A 22,601-nucleotide genomic window follows, 5' to 3' on the forward strand; every position below is an offset into this window, starting at 1 on the left:
ATTCATCGTTGTACACATTATAGTTGCCCCATTTTGTTTCCCACACTTATTAAAACCACTAATATTATGTCAAGCATCTAGATTTCTAAAGCGTTTTACGCCCTAGTAAATTTGTTCCTAGTTGAGTACAAAAACATAATGATCTGATACCATCCTATCCAAAATATGTTTTTTTTTACTTCTAGGCCATTGCTTTAACCATTCATTTTAGACAAAAATTCTATCTAGGCGACTTTTTGAAATTTCATCAGGTCTATACCAAGTATATTTTCTCCCAACTAAAAAGATATATATATATATATATATATATATATATATATATATATATATATTAGGGATGCCAATGGGGTGGATAGAGAATAGGTAGTAGCTCCCCCATACCTTATCTATATTCGTGCGAGGTATCCGTTATGTGGGTATCCGCACATTTTTTTAATATCCAAGGGTACCCACAGGTATTTACAAAAGAAAAATTTAATATTTAACAACATATTTTAACCATAAATTCAAATAAAAATACCATACAAAATATTCATAAATTAAAAACAAATTGCAAATAACCTATTTAAATAGTGTTGAATGAAATTTATAATAAATGAAGATTTTTTAAAATCAATTAATAAAAAATAACCCATCCAAAATCAATGTGTTAATGTTTTCATCATATTTTTTTTTCTTTAAATTTGAGTATAGCAGGTAAAGGTATCCACGGGTGCGGATACTATGATACTCGTACTCATCCCATTAACATACGAGTAAAAAATACCCGTACCCGTTATCCGTGAGTACCCATTTACAATATTCATTTCCTACTTGCTGTGAGTTTTATCCGCGGATACCCGAAGGTACGGATTTTTTTAACATTCGTAATATATATATATATATATATATATATATATATATATATTGAAAAAGTGATAATTAATTGCAGAATTGAACGTAAAACTCTAATGCAACTGGCATTTTGCATGTGTATACCAAGTAAAACTAGCCTTAACAACAGTGGTGGATTTTAACCAACATTGTTGGGGTAGCCAAAATAATACATCCAAAATTTATACATTTCCTTATTGTCACTAACACAATAAAAATGAATACATAACTTAGTATAACGATAACTAAAAAAGAAATCACAAATATCTAAAAGATTGCCCTTCGTTCCTTCAGATCCTTGAACTCATCAATAATTGAATCAAAACTAAAATTTTCAGCTATTTCTTTTACAATGTAAATAATCATATTGTCGGTAAGAAATTCATCTTCCATTTTATTCCGCAATCTTGTTTTGATAATCTTCATTGGAGAAAATGATCTTTCTGTTGTAGCTATAGAAACAGGAAGAGTTAAAATAAGACGAATTAAACGATCAATCAAGTAGAATGTCCTTAACTTTCTTGTTCTTGCCAAAAATTGACATAATTCAAGCATGGTTGATAAATTCTTCAAATCTGGATGGTTAGGAGCATCAATAATAAAATGTTGAAGTTGAAATTTTAAACTAATCTTCTCTTGCTCACTAAAATCTAAAGGATAATATTTGTTCACAAGAGTGTATATATCCTCAATGTTAAAAGCTTTATAAGCATCCTTAGGAACTAAAGCATTCCTTAGAGTTAAAAGTTCCATTGTTTGCTCACTAAACCTGTCATTAAATTTTTACAACTGCTTGTCCACTATAACCAGAAATATATTCATCCTAAAATGATGTTCCATAGTGACATGATCTTTTTATGTCGAGAACGGCCATGACGTGCAACATAAGTAGAATTAAAATCAGGAATATCAATGTCATGTTGTTCACAAAAGAATACTACACCTTTCAATAGATTTTTCCAACCATCCTCCCTCAACTTTTGAATCAATATTTTAGTAGAACAAACCAATTGCATAGCATTCAGTATATCCTGAGACTGTTTCTGCAAAGCTTGGCAAAGACTGCCAGTAATTCCCATAATCTCTTTCATCATGTGTAAAATTAATATGAACTCAAATGAAGACAACATATTAAATGTAGCATCAACATCACCCCTTTGAGAATAAGTTGATCCATCAACAATAATTTTTTGAAGAACCAGACAAGATGCATTATATAGCTTCATCATACTACAAATGGAATAAAAATGTGAGCTCCAACGAGTATCACCAACTCGTTTTAAAGTTCTAATTTGATTTTTTCCTTTACCAGTTTCAAGCTCACCAATTTCTAACAATTGTGTTATTCCATCTAATTCAATAGCTTGTAAATCATCATGACGTTTACTAGAGGAACACACAACATTTACAATAAAAGCCAAATTTGAAAAAAATTGATGAACTGGAATGACCTCTCTTGAAGCAGCCACCAAAGCAAGTTGTAGTTTGTGAGCATAACAATGCACATAATAAGCATAAGGATTATCATTGAGAAATAATGCTTGCAATCCATTCCATTCTCCCCTCATATTACTAGCACCATCATACCCTTGACCGCGGATATTGGAAACATCAAGATTATGCCTAGAGAGAACAACACTCAATTCTTTTTTAAAGTAGCGGCTGTTGTATCCTTAACATGCACAATATCAAAAAATCGTTCTTTTATATTACCATCCTTATCTACGAATCTTAAAACAATATCCATTTTCTCTTTTTTAGATTCATCATGTGCTTCATCAACAATTATGCAAAATTTAGAATCTCCAATTTCTTCTCGAATGTGACTTCTTACTTTTCTAGAGAAAATGTGCAAGATTTCTTTCTGAATATGATGAGAAGTATACTTAGCATTATGCGGAGCATTTTCTAACACAACTTGTGCCACTTTATCATTATATGATGCTAGAAGTTTAATCATTTCACGAAAAGTTACCTCTATTACTTGACTCTGTTGTTTCCTCGTGGCCTCTAAATACATAAGCTTGAAATGCTAGCCAACGAATTGTGTCAATAGAGGTTTTGAGTCGTAAACGATTCTTGCAGACTTGTTCTGAACTTTGAATATTTATAATGTTATTAATGTGCATAGATTGATTCAACAAGTCTTCACAAGCTTTCATTGCCTTTGTTATGCGGTGAGCAAGGACTATCTCCAATGTGGTTGAGAATATTCCCATATTTGAAGACGTTTTCCTAGATCACGTTCCAAAGAATTAATATGAAACTCCTTACCTATAATTCTTTGAACCTTAAAAAGGGGCTCCTCTGATTGAACAATTGGATCATTAGTATCATGCTTCAGAATATTTTGGAAGAGTTGAATTTGTCCTGTTTTCATCGTCACGGGTAACTTCCCTTTTATCACTTTTAAAAAATGAATCTATTCTTTTATTCTTCATCAATATACCTATTTAAAAAAAATAATACTAAAAAATGATTTATCATAATCTAATAAAAAATTGAGAGACATAAATACCAAAAGAAAATTCGATGATAATCAAACCACACTTAAAATTCAATTATAAAAAACACACAATATAATCATTTTTTCTTCTATGTTCATAAAATAAAAAATTAATATAAAAGAGGCTCATTAAATAAATTATTAAACTAATATTTCACTATCAAGGAAGACTAAAGAATTACCTTCTTCTTTTCTTTCTCGGGGATGGGAGAGAATAAAGGAGAAATAAGAGAAAAAATAATAGATCTTTTTTTTTCAGAAACAAAAGAAAACAGATGAAAATAAAATATGAGAACAATTTATGAAAAATACAACTTATAATGAAAACAAATAATAAAAAATATCTTGGTAAATCTTTTTAATCTTTATTTTTTATTATATTTGATTTTATATTTTATTATTTATTAGTATTAATTATTATATTTATAAAAGAAATAAAATATTTGATTTGATATTTATAACAAAATAAAATCAAAATACCTAATATCTATAATAAAAAAATAAAAATACCTATTGTAAAAAAAAAATTAAAATTTTTGGGGGGCCATGCCCCTGCCACCATAATAATCTGCCACTGCTTAACAAGCAATCTTTAGGTTCATATACTTAGAGTAAATATATTTTCTGTTTTCTTTTTAACCATATAAAAATATCTTTTACTTTATTTTTTATATATAGAAGTATATATAATGAAAACGATAAAAATTTTAACTCTTTTTTTTTTGTAAGAACTTTTATAGAGATGAAACAAAGTGACATATGTAAAACTACAACTCAAAACGTAAAATATTTTCTTAAACTAAACCATCTCTGTTTTCAGGTTAATTGCTTAGACTATTGTACAATATAGGTTTGCATCAAAGAATAAATGTGCGTGTTGAACCATATTGGAAAAGAGGCAACGCTTTCGTCCCTTATCGGTATTTGGTAAAGGACAAACCCTAAAAAAAAATAATGAGACAAATGTTGGAAGTTGTCCGAAGTTGTCGTGCATGGAAGAGTAGATGTGGTTTGAAGCATATTGGGGAAGAGGAAGAATCTTCCGACCTCATCATATTAGATAGATAAACCCTAAAATGTTAATGAGACAAATGTTGGAAATTGTCATCCATCAATGCCACGGTCACCTCTTCCACTTTTTCTTTGTTATGAAGGATTCGTATATATCATCTTGTTCGACCTCAACAATTAAGGATACAGATTGCCAAAATCGATCTAAAAACTAAAAACGTATGTAAAAACATATCAGATGTTTAATTTTGATTTTACTAAACCAATACGAATAATATAACGTCTCATTTAATAAATAAGTTTAATTAAATGAAACATCACATAGGATATAATAAAAGAGCAATGCCATGGAGTATAAGTGTCACTCCTTACAATTATCCAAAATACATGCTCATAGAACAAAGACAGTACATAGGCCACAGTGCCTTAAAGAGTACTCGGAGCAAGGGAATCTAACCCAAGATTAGCTACGCTACGGAGTTTCCATCATCCTGATGACCACTAGGGGTTCCCACATTTGCTCAAATCAATAAATTGATGATCATCGTAAAAGGAGAAAACCACACACAAAACACGCAAGCAAACAGAAAGGGTAAGCTAGAGTATAATTTAGTTTAACATGTTATGGCACACAGACACTTAAAAACAGATCATAAACATGCAACAAGATAAGCAAACACAATCATGTGATAGTAAACAAACAAGACTCTAAAACTCAATTATCCGGATACATATAATCAGTCGGATTCACTAGATGCTTGCACTTGTGGTGGCTTCTACTGCTCTACAGAGTCATTGCCCAGTTTCACCCTACCACACACAAGGTTAGCCTTCAAACATCTAAGGCCATTATCCTCACCACTTGAATTAGTACGCTCTACGTGAGACTAACTAACTCTTTAGAGCTTCAAGATGCAATCCTTACTTGAATCTTTTCCTAATTATATATGCTGAGGCACCACCATGAAACCTTACTAAGAGGTTCGTGGAATTACGTCTACTACATAAGGCACCACCATGAGCTCTCACTAAGAGGGTCATAGAATTACGTCCATTACATGAGGCACCACCATGAGCTCTCACCAAGAGATTCATGGAATTACGTCCATCCCACAAGGCACCACCATGAGATCTCACCAAAAGGTTCATGGAATTACGTCCAACTCATACCATAGTCATGCTTCACCAACCAACCATAGATTTATCATGCATATCAATCTCATGCCCATATTCAACAAACCATCCAATCATGTTTCATACGCATAATCATACCAAACTCATCAATTTCAACCCACAAACCATTTAATACATGCATATTCACACAATTCATGCTTTAATAGAGTAATTCAATCAAACATGTGACCATCAACAAAAAACAGAGGAGAAAACAGCATTTGAGCATGAATTGCCTAGAAGCCCTCGCTCAAGCGAGCTTTTTTTGCCTAGGCGAGAACTCGAGCAGTGGAACAATGGGCTTTCACATTTTCTCGCTTAGGCGATACCTCCTTTCCTGAGCAAGATGGCTTCTCGCTCAAAATTGGAGCTTGTCGCCTGAGCGACAGCTTGCACAAGCACCTGGGAAGGTTTCTGATACTCTCGCTTAGGCGAGACCCACTCGTTTAGGCGAGAATACCAAATTTCCTCCACTGCTGACGCATGCCAACACAGAGATTCATCAATAGCAATGCACAATATATTTTCATACCATTGTAAACACCATACAATCACCAAAAGCACGAAACACAGTTGGAAAACAAGCAAGATACATTAAAAGCATGAAACCCTAGCTTCCCTTACTTAGAAAATGCTAGCAAAAGATACAGACACCCAAACTAATGAGCACTACAGCTTCAGGAGCATATTCGTGAGCTAGAAACAGTGGAACATATTTAAAACGAGGTTACGAAGGTGAACCCTAGTTGGAATCACGGAAATAGAGCTAGGAAAGAGAAAGGTACGGGTTGAGAACCAACTTACGTGGAATAAAATGGAGTCGAGCTAACTTGACAAAGAATGGGGCCAAACCCTACTAAAGCTCTATGTTTCAGCTGTGAGAGAGAGAAGAGGAATAATTTTCTGAGAATGGGCAGGATGAGAGGGTTAGGGCTGGTTTAGGGGTTTTGGGCACCCTATGGCCCAGCCTTAGGCCCAACTGATTAGGGTAGGCCCTTAAATTAGGGCAAAAAAATAATTAGGCCTTACAAATATCTCATATAAAAAGAGTAAAAAAAACTTTAACTTACGAATAAATTTGAAAGCTTAATTAAGTTTTAACTTTTTTTATGAATGTAAATATTTTTAATTGAATTTTTATTAATTTTTTATTTATTAAATACTCAAAATTTTATATTTAATTGACTTTCTATAATCCATTTTCATGTTAATTGAGTTATATGAATGTTATTTTACTCCGTAATTTTACTTGTTTCTTAGAGTTAAAAATATAAGATTTCGTAATTAATATAAAAATTATATTGTTATATAAATTTTGTAATTAATTTAAAAATGATATTGTTATATGTTCATGTAAAACTACAAATATCTTTTAATTCATCTCTTGAAATTGTATTAAGGACAATGATATTATGACTCTCATTTTTTAACTCACATCTTTCACTCCTTGACGTGACTTAGAGTGTGGACTATTGATTAATGTACTATTATCTTTTCCTGTAAAAGAATCAATGACTCATACTAAGTTACGTCAGGGAATAAAGAAAAAGAATAAAAAATAGGAGTCATATAATTTTCCTTATATTAAATAACAAGATCGACATGCAAATTTATTAATATGATTACTTATATTGAGTTGTCATATTTTTCTATAACTTCTGCATCATTTATTAAAGTGATCAAACAATTGTCTTCATCACCATTATTGTTCCTATCTAACACAAAGTCATTTAAAATAACAAGATCGTCATGCAAATTTATAAATATGATTACTTATATTGAGTTGTCATATTTTTCTATAACTTTTGCATCATTTATTAAAGTGGTCAAACAATTGTCTTCATCACCATTATTGTTCCTATCTAACCCAAAGTCATTTTACATTCACCACAATATTATTCTTATACTAATCATAGAACATCACATCACATCACATCCAATGGCGGACCATGCGTGTTTGATAGGGGAGAGATGACTCCCCCAACGATATTTTTTTTTTTACTTTAGTTTTTATATATTATTTTATTTTCTATATATATATTTTTTCTAAAATTGAAATTTTTATTAATTATTTTTGAAATTCAATTATAATCATTAAATTTAATTATAAATTGAATAAAATTTTTATATTTAATTGTTAAATAAAATACAATTACTTATAATGTTAATTTAATATATATATATATATATATATATATAATATTTATAAAAAAATAAATTTGGTCTCAACTTGAAAAAGAAAAAATTGTTACATTTTAACAAAAATTTGGACTAAATTACATAAAAATAACGAATATAGGGACTGATTTGAACAAAAATAACATGACTAAATTGAACAAAAATAAATAATACAACTACAAATTGACACGTGGCATTGATATTGACACATGGCACAATTTTGACTTGACACGTGGACAATTTTTTGGAAATTAAAAAAAATTTAAAAAAAAATAGAAGTTGACACGTGGCATGACTATTCAAAAACGTTAACTATTTAAATATCGTTAGTAAAAGGGATCAAATTGACCAAAATTTGACGAAAATGAGGACGTAATTGAACATAAAACGAAAATGAAGACCAAATTAAATAAAAACAACAAAAGTAGGGACGAAATGTATATTTAAGCCTAATTTCTCTCGCTTCCGTGCCTCCATGTCTTTCTCTCCTTTTATTTTCACCATCAATTCCATATTATTTTCAAAATCAAATTGCACTATGGCAAAATTGAGGAGTTAATGAACATTTTGAACCGAACAATTTCTTCTTGAGTAAGTTCATTTTTTATCCTTTTTTGTTTTGAAGTAATATGTTTTCCTCTTGTATGTGGCTTTTCTTTGTGTAGATAGAGCTATTTTAGGCTTTGAAGTTGTGTAAGAGAAGAGCAAGATTAGTAATCTACTCTAAGGTAAGAGAAGCCAATAATTTAGAAGTTATTAGTTTTCTTAAAATATTGAGTCTTGCTTATAAGATTTAATTTGGGGTTTTCATAATTTTATCCTTTTGTAAATAGGTGAGAGGTGACAAATTTATATTAGAAAAATTATGGTAAAGTGTAAAAGAATTGATATTTTTTTCAAGAGGAAGGACTATAAAAAATTGAGATAAATATGACGGTTTTAATATGATGATTATAAAAAACTACCATAATTTTTTTCATAATACGACGATTTTATAACTGCCACATTTTGTATGTAAAATATAACATTTACAAACACCATTATGCTCCTATTATACATCTCTCTTGGCAGACATATTTTTGATGGTGCTATCTTTCCCTCACAATACTCTTTTATTCATCTCTCATTTAATTATTTTTTTTATTACCAAATAAAAATTGAACTTTAATATAGTGTTTGTAGGAGACAAGACAGAGCGACGACAAAACCCTACAAAATCCACTCAATCATCCCCACCCTCAGCCAAAAGGGTTTCGCCGCGACTACGCAGAACGAGCTCACCGACGCGTACTAATGTCGAGGAGACCTCACCGGCTCCGATTGCCACAATTGTGTGGAATAGATTACGGACATCTGGGTCGCCTATGCAACGACGCGGCTGCTCCGACGCGAGTCCAGTTCAGCGGGAGCTACCTGAGGTACGAGGTGGTCGGGTTCAAGCAGGTTGTGGCAACACAGCTACTATACAATGTGTACGGGGCCTGCAGGTGGTTGACGGCAGAGGGTTCGAGGTGAGGAGGGACGCGACGTTTGGGATGGTGGAAAACGGCGTGCAGACCAGTGGGAACTTGTTCTACACCGGGAAGCTTGATTTAAGCAAGTGCTCACATGATTAACTAAGTATAGTGCAAGGTGAACAGTTTTTGTTCTTGATAACTTCTATGTAATAAGAAATGTAACACATAAAATAATTTCATTGTGTTCTAATCAATCCTTGAAAGCATTATCAATATTGTCATGCCTCTATTATCACTGTGCTCTATTTTCAGGCTTCAAGAAGGAATTCGAGAAGGTAGTGAGTGTGGTTGGAGACTCTCCATCTAGAGGAATGTTTATAGATTCTTGCTTTGACCATTGTCAAATAGAATCACAGGAAACATGGTTTAAAAGTGACTCACCACATCTTGCCAATACAGTAAGATGCTGCATTACTTTCTTCTATTTGTCGAATATAAGGATTTTTGTGTGTTATGAGTATTGATATTATCATTACTTGCTTCTTTATGCAGTTGAAAAACTAACTTGTATGCATGATACTATGCAGTCAATTGCCAAGGCAGTAGGATACTGGTTTTATGGTCGAGGACCTTTCAATGAAGTAGATTGCAACTATCCTTGCAACCCCACTTGTCAGAACCTTGTTTCTGATCCAAAGGACCACCCTGGAATATAGATTTGTTTCATCATTGCGAAACAGGGTAGACTATTTTCCCTTTGATTGCGAAGCTCAGCATTGCAAAACACTCCTCCCCTGCAATTGCGAATTTGTATTTGGGTGGAGGTGAAACTTCTTTGGTAGAACTGAATTCTTCAACCTTTGGTGAAGCTTTGGGAAATTGAATCTTTGGTGAAGCTTCTTCGGTATGCGTTTTGAGTTGCGTGATTTAGTATCTATTAACTTGTGTATTGTTTAATTTTAATTTGGTTTTATCATTGGGATCAATTGGTGTTGTGATTGGAACAAATGGTTCTTTGAATCATTGGGGTGAAGCAAAGGCTTTTAGAATCAGTTACTCTTGCTAACTACATGAAATATGAATTGGCTATTTGGATTGATTTTGTAATATGATTGAGTGGTATAATGTATTTTTGAATGTGTATTATCAATAACTGAACATGTTGAATTAGTTTGGTTTAGGTTGTTAAAAAACTTTTTTCTCAACCTATAATAAGAACGAAAAACTCATTCAACATGATTCTCAAACTGCAACCTTTTGCTTTTTTTGTTTGGATTGTTCAAAATGCTTTATGTGTCTAGAATTGTCCATTTACTTGCATATTATACACTAGAATTTCTATTGTTAGTTAATTTGATATAACTAGCATTAAATAAATATATATTGCATGTTCCAAGTGAAACACTAGTAGCACTAGTGAGCTACAGAGAAGAAGAAGAAATGGAGACTTTGACTGGGTATCTTTTGTTTATATATTATATAGTTTATTTATTATACATGGTAATATAACTGTTATACAGTGAATCATTTCGACTATTGTTTTTAATAAATTATTAATGATTTATTATACATGGTAATATTAATGATTAAAATGTTGTCGATGTGATTTTTTACTTTTTTTTTTATTTTATGGAAAACAAGTTAAATAATAATGAAAAGTAGGTCACACAATCATGGAAAGCAGGTTAAATAAAAAATTATTTAAAAACAAATTCAAATTCAAATTATGGCAGTTGAAACGTCGTATAACGTGTCAATATAGTGATTATAATGACATTCTAGTTGTCGTATTTTGCATTAGAATTCCTTTAAAATAAACAAATTACGATGGTTTTGACTGCCATTATTTGCACACAAAATATGACGGTCAAAATTGCCATTATTTCACAGTATATTTAATGGCGGGTGTTGTGACGTTTTGCCCAAGACCGCCATATTATTCATTGTGGCGGCAGGATATATAGCGGTACTTGTACCCGCCATACGCGAAAATATGGCAGTCATAACCACCATTTTATACTCCAAATAATCGTCATATTTAACAATTTTTTGTAATGACTTGCGATGAAGATGAAAAAAATACATCTACGTCATCTAAAATTGAGAAACTTCATGAGAATCCAAAAATGAAGAAAATGGAAAAACAACTCTCTGTGGTTCCTAAAGTTACATATAATGAATTTGAAAATGCTTTAGAACGTAATCTGGGGAAGTGTCTTTAAATTTGACAATACCCACCAAATCAAATTGATGAGGTACGAAGAGCTTATATAAAATGGAGTCCATATCAAATGCATCTAGAAAATTTATCCGTTGTCTGGTAAAGATGATCATCCAAGAAGATTTCTGTACACATGATTTAGCTTATTTCCTTCATGGTTAGAGTATTCGTCACTAAAAGATGGAGGCTGAATTTTTAGCCAACACTATGGTATTCTATATTGAAAGGAATATTGCAATCAATTATTGAAGATTTTAAGTTATTGAAAGAGTGTAGAGGAGCACTATAACTAAAGGTAACTTTTATTTTTTTTAATATATTATTATTAATGATAAAATTTATGTTATTCTTTCATATATATTATTGTCATATTCACTAAAAAAATATTAATTATAGTTGAGGTTTATTATCTGGGGTTATTATAACCTCTTGCAAAAATTATACATAATTGGGGTTTGTCCTAAACCCCTGGTAAGTTTCCAGGGTTTAAAAAAATTGCACCAAATTTCAGATTTTAATTTTTCTTTCATTTTTACTTTTCCTCTTTCCTCACTTTTCGTCTTACCTCTCTTTTAATTTTGTTGTATACTCTTGATTTTCGTTCCTTCCCTTTTTTCCTCCCTCTTCGTCTTTCCTCTCTTTTATTTGTTTCGTGTACAATTGTTTTTACTAAAATGTGATATAATTAACTTTAGGTAAATTTCCTTGCATGTGTTGAGGTAGTAGAGGGATACATAACTGATTTTTATTATATCTGTTTGTATCAAATTTAGTTTGTGAATTGTCGTGCTAATTTTTGAACCCTGTGTTTTAAATGGTATTGGCAGAGCTTGCCATAGTTGTAGACTAATTATAAGATATTCTAAAACATTTTCATTTTCTGCATGTACATTCATTATGATATAATGAGCCCTGAGATTTGCAGAGACTCGGAAGAGAAAATTGATGCTTTGGTTGTAGGGATAGGAACTAGAGGATCAATAACAGGGGCTGGAAAATTCCTCAAGCAGAAAAACCCAGACATCAAGGTATATTTTTTTTCTTAACCAAGTTTGGAACCAAAATCTGTTTTCCCTTCTTTGACTATTTATAGATTAATATCATGTTAAATTTAAGCATCACTAGTTGTTGCTATTAATATTGGGACTCATGTTACTACTAAACATAAGCTTAGTGGTTTTGGTTTGCAAATGCATTTTTAGAGGTATGGTGTTATCGCTATGTTGTTCTTCCTGTTTGAATCTATGCACGACTTGGATCAAAATTTTAGAGGTATGATTTTTTATTCTTTTTCCCCGATCTTTCATTTTTAATTGTTGGTACCTAATGATGCTTTGTGTTGTGTGATCGAGTTCACAAAGCTATAAACATCTAACATCTGACATTTATAAAGTTAAACAATGATGTGTCTTAAACTTGTTGTATAGTTCTTCACTGTTGCTTGATCCATTTATTTGCAGGGAACATATATGTAGCTAAATGGCACAAAGGTTGCATTGAAGATACTTGACAAGGACAATTATACGGATCCTGTCTAACTGCATATGTCACTACTTTTCACTTTGATTTTTGGTCTCGAAGATGGCTCGAACTGCAGTTTTTTTTTCTGTACTTTCTTATTTAATCTTGGCTCTAATTTTTCACAATATCAATAGCAGAAATGCTTTCAAACATGAGCTCACATTATTAGAAAGGGTACGACATCCCAATATTGTCTAATTTGTTGGAGTTGTAACCCAAAATGTACCTATGATGATTGTGCCTGAATACCAGGCTAAGATAAGCTTATCCTCTCTGTCCCTCTTTATCCTTAAAGAGTAAGCTTCTCGTATGATTATATCTAACTCACCTTTCTTTATTATATCTAATTAGACTTTAATTTTATTCGACTTTATAAAAAACATATTGTAATATTTCACTAGTTTTAATATTTCACTAGTTTGAACGTTAAAACTTTATTATTTACTTTGAACTTGTAGATTACATTCTTTGTTTTTATGAATGTTATATCTAGTTATAAACAAATATCTAAATGTTAAAAAATTTTCTTATCATATGTTTTATGAATTATATGCATTCAAAAAGTATAATAAATAAAATTAAGGAAATTTAAAAAGTAAAAACATCAATAAATAATGAATTGCATTGCAGGGGTAAAAATGAACTTTCAATATTATTATACAGTATAAAGAATTTAAAACTACAAACAAGGAATAGGTACGACAGTTACAAAATCGCAATAATTACTAGGGGTTTTAAACCGTCGGTAATTACCGGAGATTTTAAAACCACGGGTAATTACCAGAGGTTTTAAAACCGCCGATAATTACTAGGGGTTTTAAAACCGCCAATAATTACTAGGAGTTTGAAATCGCAGGCAAATAGCAGGGGTTTCAAAACCGCCAATAAGTGCTGTTTTACCAGGGATTAATCAAAACCCTCCATAATCCGTTAATGATTTTTCTAGGGGAAAAACAAACCGCCGGAAACTCCTTTTACGGGGCTAAAACCCCATAAAATGCCATAAATAACCTCTAGTAAAAATTGTTTTTGTTGTAGTGATTATTTGAATTCTATTGTCATGAATGTTTGTTTTGAATAGAAAAAATAATGTAAAGAAATGAAAAAAAAATTAATTAAAAAAATTATATATTATGTGGAGACAAATAAACAAAACGATAAACTAAGATAATAGTTATATCATCTAATTAGAGAAAAAAAAATAGGAATTTGAAGTAGTTATTAGATAAAAGAAATTTAATAATAACCTAATTGAGAATACCTACTAATGATATACGTGTAAATTCAGTCAAAACTTAAATATATTTGTACTCCTTTAATTAGATAATTTGTATTTTCTAGCTTTTAGAAAAATCCGTAAAAAGTTAATCCTCTTGAGAAACATTTGCGTGTTTTAATTCTTTAAGAAAATCTATAAAATTATAGTCTTAGACAAAGGAACTTTTAGCATTACTGCTTATATAATAAACAAAAAAATGTGTCACTAATTATCACTTACAATTAATTAATCTATTGTAAAATATGATGTACCATTAGACATGTCACTTTCTATTTTTTGATTTGTTTCTTTTTGGCTGAGGAAAAGAATGCTAAAGTTATCTCCTATCTTCTTCGCATGGAGTCATGAATTATATTACAAGAAATGCATTTGGTTTCGGATATTTTTTAAAGAACTAAAAGAATAATTGTATTTCTCATAGAGTTGAATATTGTAAAGTCTTTTTACGGACAATAAATAAATATGTCAACTTGGAAGATTAAAAATATGTTCAAATTTAAATTTTAAGTTCTCTCCTTTATGCCAAATTTTATTTTAAATTTGTGTATTAATTAACTTTAATTTATAAGAAATTAATTTCGGCTTTTATATTTTTCTCTCCAGAAATATTTCTGAATAATATTTAAAAATATTTTTACCAAAATAATAGTCAATATAAAGATTGTTTAAAAGCACTTTGAAAAGAAAATACTGTGTAAAGTCTTTAAAGAATTGTCTAAAATATCAAATGGTCATTTTGAAGTTGAGCCTAAAGGTGTTCAAAATTAATTTAGAAAATTCTAAGAGAAAAACAACAAAATAGATAAACATAAATAAACTACTGTAAAAATAATACATGGGTATCCTCCATTAAAAAACGTTTTTTTTTTTCAAAATATTTAATATTACTATGTTCATGGTTTAAATTTGAGACTATTGCTTAAACTTATAATATATTTCTAGGATTGGTATGGTAACTACACCTCGTTGAGATTGCAAGTCCCAAGGTGTTCAAATCTGTGTAAGTTTTGTCAAGTGGTGATTATGGCTTTCAAATGCAATTTTTACTATTTTTGTTAGTCGCCACTTTTTCATGATAGTGTGCAGTTTTGAACAAGAGCCTTGGGTTCTTCTTTTAGTGTTGATCATGGTAATAAAGTACAATGACTTTCTAAAGTAAAATAGAACATAATTTTTAGATATATATATATATATATATATATATATAAATATATATATATATATACTATTATTTAATACAAATCAAATGTATAAAATATCATACGTACAATTTCTTCTCATAGAAAAATCAAAAGATCTTATATTTGTTATTATTGCGTTGAAGACTTGTTTTGTTTTATATTATGTTTCCTCATAAAAGCCATCATTTAATTATTATGATGACGTGGTATGTTTATTAAATTGTCATGTTTATCTCTTAACAATCATATACGATTTTGAGAATAGATATGTAGAATAAATCAATAAATAAATAAAGAGAATGCAAACATGAACAAGAATAACTATAATTTAGAAAATCTACATAGAGTATTTTAGTATTTATATATTTATTCTTAAAACGAAATTAACAAACAATTCACTTATATCATGACTCAGAGTCATAAATATCTTTAAATCAATGAATTCATGCATTTCTTTTCAACAATTATATTTTTGATATTTTTTAAAAGGATGAAATGGTGGACGAATAAAAACACATAAAATAAAGAATGATAGATGAAGAAAAGAGTGGAGATGAAGGTCTTTACATTGTAATAAAGTAAATTACCAATAGAACAAGAACTTGCAAAGTAAATAAACGAAAGTGGTGACCCAAATTAATACAATCAATATTGAATTAGTCATTTTTTCTATTTGTGGTGTTATCAAATTGTTTGAAATTATTTTCACAATTTGTCAACCTTTGTTTACATTTGAATCATCTAATTATTTGATATAATAAAGTAAAAGAAAATAAATACAAAAGTTAAGTATCTACCTTAAACTAGTCACATAGTATTAGACATTCCACGTTTTGCAACAATTTTTGCATGTAACTTTGTCTTTTGATCCATCTTCAATCTATGTTCTCGATTACTCTTTTTTCGATGTCTTCTTGCCTTGATCATGTTTTTCTCTTGATATCTATATGTCTCGACCAGGCTTTCCTCGGTGTCTTAACAACTTTGTGATATCTTAACATCTCTTCCCACTTGTTCACTCCTTTTGATCTTAGGATGTCGATTTTCCTATCTATTCCCTTTATGCCCTCAAAAGATGTCCCTCAAGAGAATATTGTTTGTGTCCCCCATGAATATATTCTCGTGACACTCGACCCAAATCTTTAACTCGGCTTTCCACATTCTTTTCCTTGCACACTTTCACATTGATTGTTAGAAATGTCACATGTCTCTTCACAACCTTTGCATTTAATGTGCTACTCACGCCTACTTGAGTATAACCATCAAATTATTACCAAAGTAACAATACAATATTATATTCCTTAATGGGCTTAAGCCCATTCATATTTTTAGTTCTAACTCTTTCAAAACTCTTTTTATAATATTTCTTATCCTCCCTTTTTCTTCTTTATACACCCAATCTATGCACTCCTGATTTCTTGCACTCTTGCCTTCTTTCTCCCCAATCTTCTTTGCGTTCACATTCTTCAACAACACTAAGATTCACATCTTTACTTCTCAAAATACTACTATGACTTCCTCTTCCCAAAACGCCTCATTTACTCCACTCTCTTCGACAAATATTATCAAACTCAATGGGAAAATCTCCGTGCTTGTTCTTATCTTGGAAGAATAATCCAAGATTTGTTAAATCACTTATATCTTTGAAAGTCCTCTCAATACTTCTAGCTACATTCCCCCTTGATGCCACCATTGAGTCTAAAATTTGATGGGACAAAAAAGTCAAAGGTCATTTCTTAGTCAAACATTTTATCGATGGCCCTTCGATCCTTGTAAGTCTTGAAGAACATTAGCCTTTCTAGTGTACTTGTTATATGCCAAAGTGTTTTGTCCTTGTTCAATCCAAAATTTCCACTCATTTCTTTAACTTGGCCTATCTTCTCCATATAGGGTCTCCTTCAATCTATTTGGCAAAACTACTTTTGGCCCACGTATATACTTCTTTTTTTAGTCCCTTGTGTTTCATCCACCTTTCATTGGTTTCAATTTTTGAACCAACCATGTCTTTGCGAGAACCATGTCCTTATAACCATCCTATTAATGGGATCATATTTGCTTATTGATGTCCCCTAGAAATTGACAAAGGCAAAGCTAGTTCCTATCATGTTTATGCCTTTTTGTATTCAATCCACTAAAAGTTCTAATGACCTTTATGGTCGACCTTTGTTCATCCTTAGATGTCTAACCTCCAATCTTGTTGTTAAGTTTGAAGTAGTCAATATATGGACTTGATATCTTACCTAAGACATCTTGGTGTTAGGTTTCCATTACAAAGACATCCAACTTAATGCCTACCACCCTCAACTTGTTTTTGGAAAAAGGGGCTTAGCCACAATCTTCCTTTTCATCTTCCAAACTTACATTCCCTAGTCTGTGAATTGTTAAGACTTACCCATAAAGACTTCGTTTCTTTCTATCCTTTTACTTTAGAAGGTAAGGTTAAATTAACTCAAGTTCTCTTTCAACAAATTTGATTAACAATTTCACTAGAAAAAAACACTTGTAAGAATTTACAATAAAATGTTAAAAGCAAAAAACATTAAAGAGGGAGGATTTACAAGCATGAAAGAATACAAACAAATACAAAAAACATGTTAATTCTTTAGCTTTCCCTTAGTTGAATTCTTCATTAGTGATCATATGACTATCATTTATTTAATATATTAACAGAGATACCAAGTTAACCAAAATAAGCTTCAATTAACTCGCTAAGATTTTTATTCATTCCAAGCATTTATGATTGAGATTCTATTTATACTTCACTCACTCCAAATGTGTATGATTAAAGTAATAATCTATCTTTTAATTAAGCAAACCAATATATGTGTTTGAATTAACTAAATAAGTGTAAATTAATTGATCTAGTTCCAAACATCTACAACTAAGAACCTATTAACACTTTACTTGTTCCAAGAGTATACAAATTAAGTGTTATCTTACATTACACATGTTCCTGGTGCCTACATGTAAAGATTTACTCTTTACTTAAACAAAAGCTTATCAAAGTTAAGAAAAATTGTCAAGAATTATAATTAAAGTGTAATATAAAATTGTTAACAAGTGTTCTAAGACAATCCTAATAAGAATAGAAATCAGAATTCAGAAAGAATAGATAAAAATAAATTGCTTGAATAAAGTAAAACAACATGTTTATCACATATAACCTTTGAATTAACTATGAAATTACAAGAGGTTTAACCAAAGAAGGTTTAGTCTTCCATGTGGAAGACCACCCGAAACATTAAGTGTTGGGATGAATGGTGATGGGGGAGGTGATTGATCGATAATGGAAGTTTCAATGGACGCCACCTTTTATAGTAGTTTCTGGTAGTCAAATCTATTTCTCAAAACTGCAAACTTAGAGCTTTGTTTAATCGATCCAAAGAAACTACTTCAATTACTGATTTGAAAATGCACGATAGCTGGTTTCATGCAGATTTTTGCATAGAGATTCAAGGAATTAAGGATCATATTTCATATTTTTGAATATCCTACTATAAACACAATTTTTGGTGTTACAAATTTCAATGAATATCACGTAAAATATAAATCAAAACAACAATTTTCGTGTGCAGAAAATCCAACTCATCATATGATCCAATGGCCCCAACACGTTAGACGATATGTATAGACGAGGTCCTCTAGATGATACATGTCAGATAAAACCATCAAACAACTCTTAGTAAACGAGCTCATCAAATGATACCATTAGATGAGTACTTTGGCAAGTTTATTAGACGTGAAACACTTTTGTAGACAAGTCAAGTGAAGTGTGTTAGACAAATCCAACAATGTACTTACCAGACAACTTCAGCAATACACTCATCAAAAGATACCTTGACTAGACGACTTTAGAAACACACTACCTAGACGACTTGTCTTTTATCAAGTTTTCTTAATTTTTAAGAACACTTTATCTCTTCTTCAAGCTTATGATCTTAACTTTTCTTGGTCATCAGAAAATCTCCAATTTATTCACAATTCCATCGTTTATAGGATCATTAGATGATTAATTAGTGTATCATCTTTAGATGATTATGAGCTTGCTTTCACTTTAGTTACACAAAACACACATTAGAATGCTTAAGAAACATTTGTGCAGTTATACACGATCATCGACACATTGCTCATAGATGCTATATTTAGACTTTCCTAACTACAGTGTCTAGTACATATTATATGCCTATAACAATTATCATCTAACATAGCTTAAAAGGTTTATTTTAATGCATAATTTCATTTAAAGCTCATTTTATCCCAATTGAACAAATCATGGTTAGAACATAGGATTTAAAATAATTATACCTTAGTATAACTAATACTAACTATTCTAAAAATGTATAAAAAAGCACGCTTCAATATAAGAAGCATACATTATCACAAAAAGGAAGGTTTGATGATGAATAAATAGAAGAAGTGGCAATATGCTTATTTAGAAAAGTAGATCAAGTTTAAGGGAGCAAAGAATATTAAAAGAAAATCAGAGTATTTGTAATATATGTCGATTATGGACACAATTGGCGTAGAAAGTTTCTATGTCGATTTCTATGTTGATATTTAATAAGCTTGTATGACACTTCTTCTTTGTCATCATCATCCTCCACATAATCAATATTCTTTTCATTATCCATCTTCGAAACCAACTCACCACCAACTTGCATTATCATCAACGCTACCACTCGAAGTTGTTGTTTCCATAACCTTCTTCCTTGTGCCCCGAGTCTTTATGCGATGAGTCCCACCTTGCGATTTCTTGTTAGTGTAGGAAGATAACACCATCCTCGACAACCATATGCATGAAAACGATAACGATAACGATAACAAGAACAAGAATAATAAATAATTCATAAGAAAATATAAAGAATTTGTAAGAAAAAACACCTTAACTCGATGTGGATTATGTGTATACCTTTGGAGGTGACGAAGGATTGGGCATTGTTGTTCGGTGTGATGGTTGTTGAACTAAAGATAAGGAAAAGGGGGAATGGTGAAAAAGGAGGGAGAGATGGAGATAAAACTAATTGGGAGTTAAAATTGAATAATAAAAGGAGAGAATGTAGAGTGTATGAAGAAAAGGAAACCCTAATAAATGGAAGAAGAGGGAAACCTTGAAAAGGGAATAGATCTAAATAGAGAGAGAAAAGGAGGAAAAGGAATAGAAGGAAGAGATTATAAGAGCCCTAAACACAACATCCGTGAGAGCGAGAGAGTTGCAAAAGCGAGAATGAAAGAAAAGAAGGGGGAGAAGAAAATTAAAGATTTTATACTAATTATAGTGAAGAATCGACATAGTATGTGTATTTTAAATTTAAAATAATATATGCTCTCACTTTCTGTATTGGTTTTAGATATAAACATAGAAAGTCATTTACTTTATTACTGCTTTCACTTTCTATGTCAGTTCTAGTGATAACAGGCATAAAAAGTCAAATCATATTTATAACTTTTTCATTACTTCAGTTATTATGGTGGGTGGATTATAATCTCCATAATAGGTCATCATAAAATCAAATTTTTTGTACTAGTGTCAAAAATGATTTCGAGCCCAAACAATACTCAAGGAGTTATTCAAGAATGGCTACAAACACAACTACTTGGTTTGCACTTTATAAAATTAGTTTGCTTAATAAAACTAAATTTGTTGTATAAAACTAAACATAGTCTACATGGTCACACGAATTATGTATAAAAATATTGTTCTATTCTTTCTTCTTCCTTATCTCTTTATATTGCATGATATTTTTTTTATCTAAACTAATTATTGTAGAAGAAGAGGCTTTTGAAGAATAGGCACAATCAAAATGATTTTAAATAAGAATGTACCACACCTAGCCGGCCTCGCTAAACACGCCAACACTTATCATCCTTCACCGTCATATCTATACCGGCAAAGGCTGAGGGACTGGTGTACCACACCTAGTCGGCCTAACCAAATAATAATAATAAACAATCACCATATATACGCTGAGCAAATAAAGTAACCGGCCTAAGCCGACAGAAGAATAATAGCGACCTAAGCTGCTATAACCGGTCTGGACCGGTAAAGAGTAATCGGTCTAGACCGACAGTTCTGGGAAACTAAACAAAAACTTGACAAAATCATAGCATTTCAGTAAGACTCATAAGACCCACAAACAATCGAACTAAGGGACCTGGGCTAGGGCCCAAGCCCACCTATAGCCCAAACAGGGGCCCAGTCCATGACGTGGCCAGACATAATTAACAATCTATAAATATGCATGGACCCCACGAATTAAAGGTACGCATTCATTACTCTCCTAATCACAAGATTTGACTTTGTAAGAGATTTTGCTTACTTGAGCTTTAGAGTCTCTTCTGCAGGTAACCCCCTTCGGGTCCAAACCGATCACACCGAGATATCCATAGGCGACATGTATCAGCCGGGAGGAAGCCTACTGAGAAGATTGCGGACTAGAGTAAGGTAGTGCTTGTGTCTAACATATCTTATTTGTTCTCTGTAGGAACAATTGGTTCCCACCGTGGGGCACGAGAAAATACCTTACAAACTAACCCGCTTTTTCCGAAAATGGTTTCTACCTGCAACAGAGCAAGAGTTAACAAACAAGCTGAAGCAGGCCCCTCAGGACCTGCTAACATCACCCCGGATTTGGCCGCCATCCTAGACGGTCAAGCCAAGATGTAACAGGAACTGACTGACTTGAAGAAGCGCAATGCTGATGAAATGGAAGCACTACGACAGGAGAACTCTCGCCTAAGGCGAAAGATTGATGCCGCAGGGTCCCTAGCTTTTCAGCCCACTGAAGAAGAAAGCGAGTACAATCCTACCCCGCATACCTTCACCACCACCCAACAAACTCCCATCCTCTCAACCCATCATACGCACTTCCATTCCACCCTTCCAGGAAATACTACGGCTCCCACCCCCGCCGCCACCCTGCCCACCACCCACATCCCACCCTACAACATGCCCACCACTCTACACACCACTCATATCCCACCCTACAAGCCTCACACCCTCTCTACTACCCATATTCCCCCTCACAACTTCACGTCCACTTTTCCCACCCTCGTTCACCATCCCATCCCTCCTCACACACTACCATCTGCCCAACCAAGGCGCTGTCACCCTTTTACCGATTTCATCGCCAACACTCCCCTCCCCACCCAGTGGGAACCTTTCACACTGGAACGTTACACTGGTGAAATCGACCCAGACGAA

At 31.9% G+C, this 22,601-nt stretch overlaps 1 protein-coding gene, 1 long non-coding RNA gene and 1 pseudogene across 3 annotated transcripts; 2 read left to right on the top strand and 1 right to left on the bottom strand.

The window, feature by feature from the left end:
- Positions 1-1,140: 1,140 nt before the first annotated feature.
- Positions 1,141-3,253, bottom strand: LOC114189261 (annotated as a pseudogene).
- Positions 3,254-8,915: 5,662 nt separating this feature from the next.
- On the top strand, positions 8,916-10,351 carry LOC114194359. Its single transcript, XR_003606383.1, has 3 exons — positions 8,916-9,373; positions 9,511-9,656; positions 9,786-10,351. It is a non-coding gene; the product is annotated as an uncharacterized LOC114194359 (long non-coding RNA).
- Positions 10,352-12,150: 1,799 nt separating this feature from the next.
- Positions 12,151-13,202, top strand: LOC114163125 (cysteine synthase-like). Of its 2 annotated transcripts, XM_028047230.1 has the most exons (3): positions 12,151-12,447; positions 12,622-12,691; positions 12,880-13,202. In XM_028047230.1, the coding sequence occupies exons 1-3, from the start codon at positions 12,304-12,306 to the stop codon at positions 12,927-12,929; spliced, it is 264 nt and encodes an 87-aa protein (XP_027903031.1). In that variant the 5' UTR covers positions 12,151-12,303; the 3' UTR covers positions 12,930-13,202. The 2 variants fall into 2 exon arrangements, 1 of the variants encoding a protein (XP_027903031.1); XR_003599369.1 differs by lacking the exon at positions 12,622-12,691 and having other exon boundaries at positions 12,171-12,447.
- The last annotated feature ends 9,399 nt before the right edge of the window (positions 13,203-22,601 follow it).

This window comes from Vigna unguiculata, chromosome 1, assembly GCF_004118075.2.
Source record: "Vigna unguiculata cultivar IT97K-499-35 chromosome 1, ASM411807v1, whole genome shotgun sequence".
Classification (NCBI taxonomy): domain Eukaryota; kingdom Viridiplantae; phylum Streptophyta; class Magnoliopsida; order Fabales; family Fabaceae; genus Vigna; species Vigna unguiculata.

What these genes read in the sequence shown, in the direction of transcription:
- LOC114163125 (XM_028047230.1), top strand. Translation starts at nt 12,304, where the DNA reads ATGTACATTCATTATGATATAATGAGCCCTGAGATTTGCAGAGACTCG. An exon ending in AGAAAAACCCAGACATCAAG is followed by an intron (nt 12,448 to 12,621) that starts GTATATTTTTTT and finishes ATGCATTTTTAG; the next exon opens with AGGTATGGTGTTATCGCTAT. An exon ending in CTTGGATCAAAATTTTAGAG is followed by an intron (nt 12,692 to 12,879) that starts GTATGATTTTTT and finishes ATTTATTTGCAG; the next exon opens with GGAACATATATGTAGCTAAA.